Source organism: Microtus ochrogaster (assembly GCF_000317375.1).
Source record: "Microtus ochrogaster isolate Prairie Vole_2 chromosome 14 unlocalized genomic scaffold, MicOch1.0 chr14_random_2, whole genome shotgun sequence".
NCBI classification, from domain to species: domain Eukaryota; kingdom Metazoa; phylum Chordata; class Mammalia; order Rodentia; family Cricetidae; genus Microtus; species Microtus ochrogaster.
In genome coordinates this window covers 10,252,661-10,267,534 of record NW_004949097.1, presented here as the reverse complement: position 1 = coordinate 10,267,534, position 14,874 = coordinate 10,252,661, and the positions used below count along the sequence as shown (strand labels likewise).

Sequence of the window (14,874 nt, the reverse complement as noted above, 5' to 3'; positions counted from 1 at the left end):
CAGGACTATGGGAGATGATAGTACAAGGTGGCAGAACAGTCTTTAAGAGGCTGTAGCTTATTGTGTGAACCCAGGGACTCACACGTGCAGGAGAGAGAGCAACTTGCAGGTGCCAGTTCTCTCCATCCGCCATGTGAGTCTGGCTTGGCTGATGAGATGAGCCATCCCAGGACCCAAGATGACCATCATCCTGTCCACAGTTCTTTCACATAGCAACCCCCAGTCCGACTCCTCATTATAACCTCACTCCTAAGGACCCATTTAGAGGCGTTCATCTTCCAAGCACAGTGTTTTTTACACACATGACTTCTGAAAGCATGTGATTCGTGAACTTTGGTAACAAGCAAATACGCAACGACTCAGTGAGTCACAGATTCACAAGATGCGGTGAATTCACATGGAGCTTTTAGCAGTTTTAACTGCATCATATAAAATTCTTGAGCTTCTGAGCGCATAATAAGAAAGTTTAGTTAAACTGTTCATTCAAGTCAAAAATAAGACATTGCCCAGTGCTCATGTCTTTGGGTGCATAATTTCCTTGCAGACACCTCTGCTCTTGTGAAAATCTCGCCTTTCAAGATGATCTTGCTAATCAGAAACATGTTTATATAGTTCTGGAATTTGTCCAACTTTTTTTTTCTCCATTTCTTTCTTGTTTGCTGTGCCGTCTCTTTTTTTAGGATTCTTAGAAGCACTGCACACTGGCATCCCTAACACCCTTGTCTCCACAGGATCTCGCTGGAAAGCGATGACCAACCTCGAGAAACAGCCATACTATGAAGAACAGGCCCGCCTCAGCAAGCAGCACCTGGAGAAGTACCCAGATTATAAGTACAAGCCCAGGCCGAAGCGCACGTGCCTGGTGGACGGCAAGAAGCTGCGCATTGGGGAGTACAAGGCCATCATGAGGAACCGGAGGCAGGAAATGCGACAGTACTTCAACGTTGGGTATGAGAACCGCATTTGGGCCCTGTATTGCATAGTGCCAACTTCCCATTGTCCAAGGGAATATCCCCATCCCTCACCCCGGCTGTTTACTTGCAAAGGAACCTTTTGAAAAGGAACCTGTAGGTGGAGACTGCTCATTGGTTTCCTGGACACCCAGAACCAAATAAGCACACAGAAACTATATTAATTACAACACTGTTTGGCCAATGGTTTGGTTTCTTAACCCATTTCTATTAATCTGTGAATCACCACGAGGTTGTGGATTACCAGTAAGGTTCTGGCTGGCAGCTTGCATCTTTCTCCTTCAGCAGCTACATGGTGTCTCCCTGGCTCCACCTATTCTCTCTATATATCTCTCCCAGCCTGGCTATATTCTGCCCTGCCATAGGCCAAAGCAGCTTCTTTATTAACCAGTGGTAATAAAAACATATTCAAAGCCTACAGAGGAGAATCCCACATCAGGAACCTGCAGTCTTTTCCAGCCCTGTGTGTAGCCCTGAAAACGCATATAACATAACTACAGACAGATGTGTTTCTAAGTTTTTATGTGGAGGGGAGTCCTCTGCGAGCTGCCTGCTCTCCTGAGTTTTATTCACAAGTTATTTAAAAGCAGAGTCAATAATAAATGTAGTCCTGATGTCTGATGTTACAAACTTAGAGCACGCAGGACTAGATCTCGCCAGTTCTCTTCCTGGCTGGTGTCCGTGATTTCCAGCAGTTGGCCGTGATAAATTTCACCACTGGTAATTTAGTCGATATAGCACAACCTTACAGTAGCTCCAAAAAGAAGCACTTGTGTCTGACTAGTGTAGAGTCTCTCTCTCTCTCTCTCTCTCTCTCTCTCTCTCTCTCTCTCTCTCTCTCACAAACACATGACAGTAGAGATTACATTTAGGACACAGCAAGGTCATGCACAGGAGAGTTCATCCTGAACTGAGAACCCTAGGATGCTCTCCTCTGCTTTCCATAGCGAGGCCGTGCACAGTGATGCTACACACTGCCTATAGCAGCCCTGCAGAATTCTCAAACTACATGGGGATAAAGTCATTCATACCTAAAACAGTAAGATCAGGAGAACTTAGGATACTAAATGCCACTCTGGGTATACGCAGAACGTGGCTGAATAATAAAAGAAAGGAGCTCATACCTGCCACGGACTCTGCAGAGTCCGTGTGTTCTGGGCAAGGCTCTGGGAGGCCCCCGCTTCTGGGGTGTATAGGAAATGAGTGAGTGAGTAAATGAATTGCCCAGCCAAATGCCTGTATATCCCATCCTACCAGGGGCAGCTAAATTAATCACTACAGTACAATGCAATGCCAAGAAGACAGAGTCCCCAGGCTAAAAGGTTTTAAAGAATCTCAAGTGGGACAGCAGGATTTGGAAACAAGCGTGGAACCATAGGCAATTTCTGGGGTGGTATGTCTTTAAGCGGGGGCTCTGCCTCTTACCCCAAAAGAGCCCACACCGTTTCACACAATAGTTAGATAACATGATAGCATTACCCTCCCATGTTTTGGGGACCATGGCATTATTTTGAAAGTTCTAAACAGTTTAGAGATTTTGTCCATTGTGCTTGAACTATCTTTAGGCTCCACTATAGGAAAAGCAAACAAAACCTCCTTCCATTTACCATAATGAGCCAAGTGAACTGGTGTTGCGGGATGTCCTTCCGCTCCTCCAGCCCATTGGGGCGTGGTCTGTCAGCGGCCTGCAACAAACTGGAAGGCAAACCCTTGGGTAATTTGGGTTAATCTTTCTGTGTCAGATTTTTTTCCCTAATAATAAAAAATTAGGATTATTTTAATTATCAAGGGGTAATTCAACTAAATGCCTCCTATTCTATGAAGCCCGATGCAGGCAGGTAAGGCATTAGAATCAACGTTGGATGCCATTTCAGCGTGTCCCATGATTGGATAGGTGCTGGTTCCAGTTAGGGTAGCGCTGAGCCACAGGGAAGCCGAGACGTCCTGTGCACACTCACCTTCTCTCTCTGCGACAGGCAACAAGCACAGATTCCCATCGCTACTGCTGGAGTTGTGTACCCTGGAGCCATCACCATGGCAGGAATGCCGTCCCCTCACCTGCCCTCGGAGCACTCGAGTGTGTCCAGCAGCCCGGAGCCAGGGCTGCCCGTGATTCAGAGCACGTACGGTGTGAAGGGGGAGGAGCCTCACATCAAAGAGGAAATCCAGGCCGAGGACATCAACGGGGAGATTTACGATGAGTATGACGAGGAGGAAGATGACCCCGACGTAGATTATGGGAGTGACAGCGAAAACCATATTGCAGGACAAGCCAACTGATAAGGGCCCACAGACTGCGGTGAGCTGAGGACTTAACGAAGCCCTAGCTGGCCCATCCTTACCAGTGGCCAAGCACATTAACTTTCTCGTACACTGACTGTTATTTTAACTGTTAGTCTTAAATAGTTGGGACATCAGCTGACAAATAGACCTCAGCCTCAAAAGGCTCAGAAAGGAAAAAAAAAATGTTTCAAGCAAACAACATCAACCACGAGAGATTGAAATAAGCTATGGTAAAACAAAGCCAGTAACTCAGCTGCTAAACCCAGCACTGAAGTCTCGCCCGTCAACTTTTTTTTTTTTTTAATAAACTTTATGGCTGTTTGTTCTATAACTAGAAATTCTCACTCAGGTACACAGTGCCAACAAGTGGCTTGTGAATGTGTTTCGTTGTTTTGTGCTACAATTTTTAAAAAGAAATACGTTTTGTTTTGTTTTGTTGGGGGGAATGGTTCTGGGGTTTCCTTTTACCTTTGCTTTCTTCTCCTTTGTGATTGTTGTCTTGCACCTGACAGAAGGAGGGAACGGGGCCTTCGACCCCTCTGCCCTCTGCATCTCTCTGCTCTAAAGATGGAGGCCTGTGTGTGAGGGTGGGGAGAGAGGAGAGAAAGAGCCTGGTTTTGCCTTCCTTGCTTCTGTGCCCCAGCGTCGGCAGCCGTTTGCTTTAGAGACCTCTAGCTCTTGCACACAACACTACATCTTGGAGCAAGTGCCAAATCCATCCTGAAGCGATCACCAACTTCCTTTTCTAAGTCCTTCCTTACTCCTGCTCCTTCGTCTGTGGGGACAGTGTTAAATCTTAGACGGTCCCCGGAAAGAGCTGATACACCAGCAACTGGTGAGATTGATTTTTTTTTTTAAATGGAAACTGTAGGTGCCGTTCTCAGGTGAAAAGAGAGAGAGAGAGAGAAACATAGAAATTTAGAGAAAAAAATATTTTCTGATCTTGGATTTCTGTGTGTGTATGTGTGATCATGGTACATTAGCTACATTCCTATTAGGGAATAATGTTGGGCCATTGTGAGCAAAACCCACTTTTGGGAATGGAATCCCAGCCCTCCTAAGCAAGTGGTCTAGAGGCAACCTTGCCCTTGGCTTTGCCCAGCCAGTGACAGTGGAACTAAGCGTAGGGCTCAGAAATTCTATTTTTCAGTTTCTAGTGTGCTTATTACTGGGTGGACCTGGTGGCCCTGTGTCACGGAGAGGTGCTTGGCCAACATGGAAGCTACCAGTCAAATGCTTCCTGAGGTCCCTTCTCCCTGGACAATTTGCTTCTTTTAATGTTTGCTACTTAGTAATGTGTGTGTATGTGTGTGTTTCCTGTTGAAACTTTGAGAAAAACAATCATTGATTTGACCTACTATATTTGGCCATTTTTCAGAAATACAGAATTAGTTTGTGTCTCCACCATTCCACCCTTCGCTGATTGGGAAACAGAACTGCTCTATAAGATTTTTTTTTTTTTGCATCTCTCCCTGCAATGAGGTCAGAGACTGTATTTCACAAATGGGGGCCATGTGTATTTCATGCCCTAAGATCCCAGGATTTGGTTAAAATTCACTACCGCACCACAAAGTGGAGCCTGGCTGGACGCAGAGCCCCTTACCACTGTCTGGTCCTTCACTCTGACTCTTGAGTCGGCTAAAGATCAATGCTGGTGTCAGCAGAGCCCATGTTTGGAGCAACAGCTGCTGGCTCTGACATCGCCAACCCAAAGGCCAAGACGGGTAGGGCCTGCACCAAACACAAAGTCACTCCAGGCCACTCCCCCTTGGTAGCGCTGTAGTCAGTAACGGAGTATAGGACAGTGTTCCCTCTTGCTCTCATTCTGCCCCACCAAACACTGCCCTCAAGTTTGATTTTCATACATAATGAATAGGCAAAGAAAAAAAAAAGAAAAAGAAAAAATTCTTTTTGTTTTTCTCTCTCTCAAAAGTCTTGCTCTGGAGTTTTGCTTGGAGGAGCTGATCATACCTGCATGTCAGAGGTTTGGTTCTATTTTCTGTTTGTGGTTCGTTTGTTTTTTGTTTTTTTTTAATGACTGTATTTTCCTTTGAATTGCCTCTTTTTTGCTAGTGTTGTAAAATGATGATAAAATAATAATAATAATAGTAATAATATTAATAATAATAATGGTCAGCTGTTCCCAGATTAGTAAATTATGTATAATTTATTTTATTTCTCCCTATTTTATTCTGCTCTGATTTGGAAGCACAGCCAGTAAGCTGTTAGGTATTTAAAACTAATATCTATTTCCAGCTCATGCACACATGTACACCCATGCATGTGTGTGTGCATATGACACACACATACTCACCCACACACACTTGTTTCTCCACCCATAACTTCCTCTGTGTTAACAGTTTTGGCCCCAGTAGCGTCAGTTCTGGTGTTTAATACAAAGGGGTGAATTAGGAGGAGGATCGTGTTCAATCTTTATTAACTTATGCTCTTTTCTCTCATTTTAGTTATTTAATTGCCAATTATCTAGAGCCAACTTTTTGATTTTGTTTTGTTTTGAAGCACTCTGAATAAGAGAAAAATGGACACTTGTTTTTCTACCATTATAACATACAATGTGAATACAGGTTTATAAAAAATATTGTTTCTCTGTGTTTGTTAACAAACCCTCCTGACTGATGTGGGTTCTCCACCTCCGCGTGATGCGTTCCTGTTCCACAGCACATTCTAGACAAGCTTGCTTTTCATTTCCTGACCTTGGGCAACAAGAATACTTTGTTTTAGCTCCAGGTAGATGCTACTGAAGGCATCCATGGTCCAAATCCATCCCAACCAAGCGCTATCTGAACAAACTCTCTCTTTGGTTTGCATTTGTTTTGTTTGAAGGGAAAATAAATTGTTCATGGTGATCTACAGCTGCCAAACCTCTCCAGGTTAGTTGAGTTTAAGTCCATGATTGAATTGTGCCCAGGCAAAACCACAAAGCAAGTCTGTAATGTCCTGTCATGGTCTGTTCTGACATTTTCTTCAGTGGATGTTGAGTTTGCTTTGCCCAACAAAACCAACAAAAACAAAAGTAATTCTATTCGTGTCTAAAGTGCACTGAAGTCACTTGAGGGAAAAAAAAAAGGTGCTTTTAATAGCAACATAACTGTGTTAAAACTTTGCCCTTTGGGCCTTTGATTGGGTGATGATTCTTGTGAAGGATCCTAAAACCTTTTGTTCTTGTCTATGCCACACAATGACCAAATAAGATATCGTATAGGAAATAAGACACAATAAAAAGGTCCAAGTTAGTGAACTGCATCCCTCCTCCTCCCCTGCCTCTCTGTTCAAGCCACACCCCCACCTTTTCTCAGCATCCCAACATTTATAACAACACTGAAGAATAATACTGCCAGTTTCTCCTTTTTATATTTGTAATTGGTACCTTTAAATATCATCCTGTTTGATATAAATCTAAGAAAAATATTTACCAGAAAAAAATGGGTTAAAGTTGTTTGTAAGTTAATGATAATTTGGCTAGTTACTACAACCAGGAGAAACACAGGCCCATGTGTGCATACACCTCCCCACCCCCTAATGCATTAGTATATTTTTATTCAGATTAGTTAAGTGAACTTTGAAAGTTCATTTAATATCTAGCTAAGAATTACCTTTGTGCAAAACACCTCCCAATAAACATGTTTATCATGGTTAAAACTAAATCTTCCCATAGGGAATGAATATTAAAAGTGTAAAATGTTCTTTAATGAGGTCACTTCATATATTTGATTTCTAAAGTACAGTTAACTTAGTTCACCTAAAGGAAATTATCTTTACCATTTAATGGTCCATTTCCAGATATTTTCTTAATGCAGAAGCTGATCCTGTTCTCAGAGGAATCCTCTTCTATCTCATTCAAAAACATAAGAAATAATTATACTTTCTTTACTCTAAAGGGTAAATTATTGAATTGTAATAACTGTATATTTACAGACAGGTTTATAAAATATTTGTCTATCAAGTTAATAGTGAAATAAAACTTCACAAGGTTTGAAAGAAAAAAAAAATCTAAACCCACTTAAAGTGGCTGAGCTTTCTCTGTATTGTAGGGCATAGGCATTTCTTTAGCCAGGTTTATACAGTATTTAATTTTGAAGTTCTGCAGGTTGAAGGTGATGTGCAGAGTTTCCCACTGATGGGTCCCTGTAAGCCCCAGTGTGCCTGTCACTGGTCCACTGAAACAGTATTTATTCAGCTCCCCTGGCTTGAACGCACTTAGTCTTTCTAACAGTTTGGATTTCAGAAGTGAAAAAGTTTTGTTTGGTTGTTTTTTTTTTAATGATTAAAAAAATAGAGAAGAGACAATCAATGCCTGGAGCTTAAAACAAAGTATGTGCAAACTACCATCTCACTTGAAATTTAATAAAATAAAAAAATTGTGTAAATATAACATAGAGTTATAGATTTCTATTTTGTTCATAACACATAGTGTAATATAAGTTGTATATTTTCATGTTTTTTGGTTTTATGTTATCATTCATGCCACAATAAAAATAAAACAGGAGTTTGTGTACTCTTGGGAAAAAAAAAACAAAAATAAGATGTGGGTTCCCACCAACCTGTTTTTTGCTTTTCTGTTTTTGTTTTCATTTCCTTTTGTTTTGTTTTGCATTCCCTTTTTCAGTATTACTGCCGTGCAAGGCACCAATAAAAACAGCAAATGTGTTCTTTATCTATTATACTGTGTTTCTCTGCACAATTTATTTATGAAAGAGTAACTGTTCATTTATGAGACAAAGAGAAGTCTGGAGAACCTGTCCCCTCACAGTAAACATCATGACACTGACCCTCTCTGAACTGAAAACTGTGGACTTCATGCTTAAATGTGGACAATCCTAAGACAGGACCCAGACAGGAATCCACCCCGAGTCCCCTCTTGTGTCACTGACTCAGAGACAACACTCTCAGTGTCTCCTAGGACACGTCCCTGGATGAGGGCTGCTATTCTTACACCCCATGGTTACACTCTCTCCCAGTGTGTGGCTGCCACATTTCCTAATGTCAGCTCACACAAACTAAGAACCAGGAAGGATTTTCCCCTCAGTGAGGTGCAGTTTTAATTGCTTAAAACACACCTTAGCATCCAGTGTCGGTGATTATGAAGTTGTTAAAAACACACACCCCTTCCCCCCCCCCCCAAGGGCCATTTTTGCTCCCAACATTGTGTGTTTTCGGTCCTGATAGTTCTGTGTGGTCACACTTTCTTCTGAGGGCCTTGAGTTACTGCTTGGTTTGGGAGCTTGTCTGTAAGCAGAATCAGTTACGTGAGCTAGAACCTTCCGTGAGTGTTTGTAGAACACACGTGGAGGCCATCTGTCACTTTTAAAAGGAGCAGGTTGCAAAGGCTGAACTAACTACTCGAAGTGCAGAATCTCAGGCCCAATCCAAGATGTCATCAATCAGAATCTGGGACATTAACCAAGCTGCTGCCATCGCTCAGCTCCAAATGCTGATAGTGCCACACCATTACCTATTTGGTTTGGTAAGAGGGGCTGTCTTTTTCCACTGCACCTACCTCTCTCTTGCATGTGCAATATGGTGTTTATTGCTGTCTACCATGTTTGCACACGGACATTAGGCCTCTGCAGAATACTTGACACCTCGGACAGAGAACATGCTTAGTCTCTCTCACATGAATGGCTTTGAGAACATTGGAGACATCACAGCAGCAATAACCCTTCTCTCAGCATCTATGAGTTTGCTTAGCCAAGCAATAAGCTTTAGATACTCCAGACAGCAGGGGCACCAGAAACCTCATAGACACACATAAAGCACAACGACATGAGGTTTGCAAAACATCGTTCTAAACAGAAAACATCCATCCTGGACTTGGGAAGGGCTGTGTTTGGACATACCCTCAGACCCTCTGGAAGCAGCTTCATCAGATTTTATGTGTGGAAAATCTGAGCTGTTAAGGAAAACTCACTGTCCTTGCTCTCTTCCAAATAAAGCTCCCTTAGCTGCATCCTACAGCATTTCAGTTTAGAGACCCCAGCGTTATGATCTCCACGGCTAAGGATGAGATAGAGACTCTTGCCCCCTGCCACCAAAGGCTTGTGCACTGCAAGAGTCTCAGCCACCAAGGAAAAAATTCCCATTTTTCTAAGTTCAACAGTTCCATTTAGTATTCAGACAGTCAAGTTTTGCATTAAAGATGCCATCATTGTTGGCATATTTATACTTGTAAGTGTCCTTTCTGTAGCTTCACCATGTTACTGCAGCCTGCTACAGCAAGAGAGGCAAAGACACACAGAAAACAGTCCTGGATCTCATGTCTAGATGGATCATTTATGAGAAAAATCCAAAGTTTATGAAGGAATCTAAAAGCTTGCGGGGAAACCTGTTTCATAAGCATTGTGATTATTATGCAAATAGTATTGCTGGGAGTTCTGTAAGATAGTTACATTTTCTTAAGCAGGCTGAACATCTGGCCTACAATGTGTTACTCTACCAATTTGCTTAGCAAGCTATTTTTGCCCCAAAGAATGAACAAATCAGCTCTGATCACAAGGTGTCATTATTTTTTCAGTCACATCCAAATACACAAAGTTGTACATTCACAAATCCACTATTTACACATGCAAGCAACCATGACCTAGAATGATCCTTCCATCCTATTATATATACAATGTTCACTATTCAGCCATGAGGATCTATGTTACAACACCATCATAATCAGCATGCATTCCAGATAAAGGAAAATACATTAAACTAGCCGAAAAGCTCTAGTAATTAATGGGCCCAAGTACACATCTATTTTGTACACAACCTGTTCAATTTATTATTAAATTTCAGAATCTGGGAAGGAATCCCAATTACACACAAACTGTAAAATGTATTTGAAATAAAGTCTTCATATATAAAAAAGTCAATGTCAGAATTTTTAAAATATATATTTTTAATATTTATGATGAAAACATACTGTCCTGCTAGAAGGCGGTATATGGAGGTAAGGCAGTGCATAGAACGGTTTTAGAAAGGTCAGCTAGACAAATTGCTGAGAACGGCCCTGTCAGCGTTCATCTCCCCATGTCTCACTCAACCTGACACACAGTGAGTACAGTTTCATGACTCATCTACCACCTGTACTAGTAGACCCCAGACAATGGACACAAACTGTCCTTTCTTATTTAGAGATGGTCCTGTAAGCAACCCCTTACCCTACTAGGTTAGCATGCAGGACTGGAATTAACCATTTGGGGGTACACAAAGGGGTGTTTACTGAGTTTGAAAACAGATATCTTTGGTAGTGTTTAGGCATAAATACTAGTGCAGATTTTTTGAGAGAAAACTTTAGGTTCTTTTCATTAAGGAATTATCAACTTCTTAGGCAACCAAGCACACAAATCTTCAATATTTTAAAGTTATCATCAAAGATGTGCTAAATTTGTATTTATTTTTTTATGAAAAATATTAAAAGTTCCTTTAACTTTTCAGATATTTCAAGATTCTTTATTTTGTAAATGGAAAAACCTTTAACAACTTTTCTATATCTTCAGAGTAATTTTTAACTCACAGAGGTGGAGATTATATCCTAGAGAGGCATCTAGACCTATACCTAAATATTTAAATCCATAAAAATGAATGAATGGTAAGAATAAAAGGAGAGAATTTACAGAAGCTGTATAGTTGTGCTTGGCCTTGTCTTAATGCATGAGTGCTTGTGAACTCTTCAGGGAATGGCCTTACCCTGGTCTGTCTCTCTGGAATAAAAGCTAAACTCTTGGCAAAGTCCATAAGCCACTGGCACCCAGAGCAGCAGATTCATCAATCGCTCTGCCTTTCTCTCCTTTCCTTATGCTGTGATAAATACCATAGCAAGGGCCCACAGCCCCAGGTTCTTCATCACAGGGAAGACAAAGCAGCAAGGGCCAGCTCAGGTTCTCTACTCCCATAGTTCAGAATCCCCTTCCTAGGGAGGGATGCCACCTCCAGTGAGCAGCCCCCCACTTCCTAGGGAAGGATGCCACCTCCAGTGAGCAGCCCCCCACTTCCTAGGGAAGGATGTCACCTCCAGTGAGCAGCCCCCCACTTCCTAGGGAAGGATGCCACCTCCAGTGAGCCGGCCTCCCATTTCAACCATGGCATCCAGATAACCCCTCACAGGCATGAACACAGCCAGTATGAACTAGACAATTTCTTATTGAGACTTCCCTCCCGTTGACCCTAAACTTTGTCAAATTACCATTTAAGGATAACCAGGACATACTCTTTCCTCCATTTTCAAAATTTCTTCTGACTTAAATACAGAAGTACAGGATTGCCTGCATACTTTTATAAGTGATCAAAAATGCACAGAAGAAAGATTAAAATCATTAAAATGATACATACATGACACTATACAAACACATAGACATGCATATTTGTATATTGTGTTTGTGTGTGTATGCGCATGCACGGAATAAGCTTGGAAACTCTAATAGCTAAACAGATGCAGCTCTTATTTTCAAAACAGTCAGGGCAAACAAGATATCCAGGATTAGAACACTCTTATTACTTAATTGAAAGAGCCTTGCGAGTTTCTGATGAGACACAATCCTCTCATTGTCCTAAATTCGCAGATGGATTTCACACTTAAGGGCTCCCAGACAATGCCGAGAGCCCCTTTTTCTGTAAACAGATTGACATCAGCTGTAGATGTGTTTCCCGCCTGCCTACTCCATCCGTGATCTCGCAGAGTTTTAGAAAGACGGTTTGCAGGGGGTCTGAGAGGAGAGGGTACACATCTGAATAGATAACAGGATATATGGATTAGACAGGGATTTTCAGGGATAAAGCTGGAAGAAATGTGTTATGATGAATATTTATCATGTCCCAAAGACTGGCTTTTTCAACTTCTGGATGTTTCAAATTGTCTTTTAATTAATGTTCATCACGATGAGAATATACGAGGCAGAAGACAATATTCCTTTATTCACAATGTGCGATCTGCAAGGAAATAAGATCAACAGACATTAAGCAACATTAAGCAAAAATGCAGGAAAGTTATTAATGAACCAGAATTGCAGGCGATAAACGATTTCAAATGAAAATTAGAATTATTTCACTGTTGACTGTGGCTTCTCCTTTCCAATAGCACGTAACAGGCCTTGAAAAGCTAATCTCCTACTAGAAATAGAGAAAGCTGAAAAAAATGAAGTCTTCTAAATTTTGTTTTGTGTGTGAGATTAGGTTTTGTTCCATAGTGCTTGATTGCCGGTGACATAGTGACATACAGAATTGGCAGTTCTACGTGTGCCTGTTACAGCCATGTACTACCAAGCCTCGTCCTCAAAACTGTATTTTAAAGACGGTTGAGAACTTAAGAAGACACACAGGATAGATGAGCCATAATTTCAGAAAAGCAGAAATTCATCCAAAGTAAATCTGATGAGCACTGACATTTGTGTTTAGCAAAGGCATGAAACGAAATTTGAGCCTTGCCATACAGCTAGGTAACCACTCAAAAACTGGAGAAAAGGGCACATTGGGCCACACACTGCTTCAAAGCATCGCAGCAATCACTGGGAGCATCTAAAGGGACAAGCTGGGTAGACCATAAATGCAAGCCTACGTTTTCCAACAGTGTGTTTGATGAATTTGTGGGCTGTGGGAAGTTAAACAGGATGTTTATAGCATTCTGCTAAAAGAAATAGTGAAACCTATTATTGTCATTTAGTGCTCAGGGGCCAGGGAAATGGGACCTTCCTCAGCCACACAGCAAGAGCCACGCAATGCTTCCCTGGCTGTATCTTCAAAGGAAGGATACCAGTGAGATGTGAAAGGTAACTGGAAAAGGCCAACTTAAATATTCTGGATCCTTTCGTGGCCTAAGATGCATAAGAATCTTTGTAAAGAAAAAACAAAAACATCTAATGTGAGGTATTTAGGTAAATTGTGCAGAATTTAAGAATTAAAGGAAAATAAAATGTGAAATATAAAAGAGGGGAGGAGAGAGGTGCTAACAAGTATCCAAACGTCCAAGGGCTGGTTGGGTATGTAGCCCAATGGTAGAATATTTGCTGAGCACATAGGAGTGCCACAGTTCAACTATTTGTACCATGCACCAAAGAAGAGATTTGCAACAAAGAAAATGCCAAGCTCTGGTGGTTTGTGTCTGTGTTCTCAGCTACCTGAGGGCCTGAACCTTGAGCCCAGGAGTTCAACAACCAGCCAAGGCAAGTCTTAGTGAGATACAATCTTGAGAAACAAGTAAGAACACACACAAGAAGTCCAGCGTTCCGATCCCTAGTGCCAACGTGAAAGCTAGGTTGGTGTGGTGGTTGGTTATATGGCTGAATGGGCAAGTTCCATGTTTGATTGAAAGACTCTGCCACAGTATTTAAGTTACAGAGAGATGGAGGAAGACTGTAGACATCAAGGTCAGGCCTTCACACTTGCAAATGAGAACTGACAGACAAACAGATGACAGACACAACACATAGCAAGAGTTATTCTTCCCCAAAATGACTAAGCCAATTCTATGACCAGCCAGACATTGAAGATTGAGATTCCTGCTACATTTCCTAAAAGTATGGACAGAACTGCTTATGTTCTAGGATCTATCAGAAAAACAAAATCTGTTCATTAGGCGAGCTTCGGGCTAGCTTCTCTCCTCCTCGAGTCCTTGAATACAGTTACTGTTCAGCCAGTACATCCTTGTGCTGCATGACTCTCCCTGGGCAGGCAAAAACGAATGCCTATTCACCACAGATAGGGTACTGATAATGAACCAAAGACACCGTGCCACCCAAGGCTGGGTTTATCAGACTAAACCAATAAGTTCACTGGAGTTATTTATAGAAAGAGAGGTGAGGGCTATTTACAGGAGCATGGTTCACTCAAAGGCCTCTCCAATGTTAAGCAAATCCAAAGACCACATGGTTAGTAGTTCCTGAAAACTAAATTCCTAGTGCTCCCTACCCACCCTGCAGGCAGCTCCTCTGAAGAGCTTTCTCTAATCCCAGGGGCTATCTAGGCTCGTAAAAGTCAGGGAGAAGCCGCCCGGGACTTGGAACTTTTTGAGCTCCTTGAGTCTTGTGAGCTTCCCTCCTTCCTCCAGAAGGGAGTGGTTCAATTATAGAAAATAGCTATACAACACAGTAAGTTAAAACCCATCCACTTAAACTTACTATTGCACGTATTTTTATCACAGCTTTGCTAACATAAATGACATACTTTCCTTTCATCCTGTTCCCATGCACAAACCCAGTTCTTTCAAGACTTACTTTTTTCCGTATAAAAGCCCCTTGCCTAGCCCTAGGGACTCCTACTGAGCATGGCTCACACAAAGGAAGATTCAACATCACAGAGTTTCTCTCTTGAAGAACCTTCCTTCTCTACTTCAGCCAGCCTACATCAGCGGTTTCTCTGTCACTATGACAAAACGCCTGAGATAGAGCAGGGGAAATAGAAGAGGTTATTTTGGTATATGGTTTCAGATAATGTGGTATGTGGTTTCAGAGAATTCAGGCCATGGTCTATAGTTTCTCTACCTCTGCTGAAGTTAGCGGTGTCTGTGGGAAAGGTGTGACAGGTATTCAACACCTTACAAGAAGAAGGAGGAGGAGAAGGAGGCAAAGAAGTGGGGGGTGCAGAGAGAGAGAGAGAGAGAGAGAGAGAGAGAGAGAGAGAGAGA

General features: G+C 41.9%; 1 protein-coding gene across 6 annotated transcripts in view; it reads left to right on the top strand.

The window, feature by feature from the left end:
• Sox5 (SRY-box 5) overlaps positions 1-7,775 on the top strand; it is a 388,682-nt gene extending 380,907 nt beyond the window's left edge. For all 6 annotated transcript variants that reach the window (XM_026787923.1, XM_026787920.1, XM_026787922.1 and 3 more), the window contains 2 exons: positions 732-948; positions 2,948-7,775. In XM_026787923.1, the coding sequence (XP_026643724.1) occupies positions 732-948; positions 2,948-3,251 (521 nt within the window). In that variant the 3' untranslated portion in view covers positions 3,252-7,775. The remainder of the gene's footprint in view (positions 1-731; positions 949-2,947) is intronic.
• Positions 7,776-14,874: the final 7,099 nt, after the last annotated feature.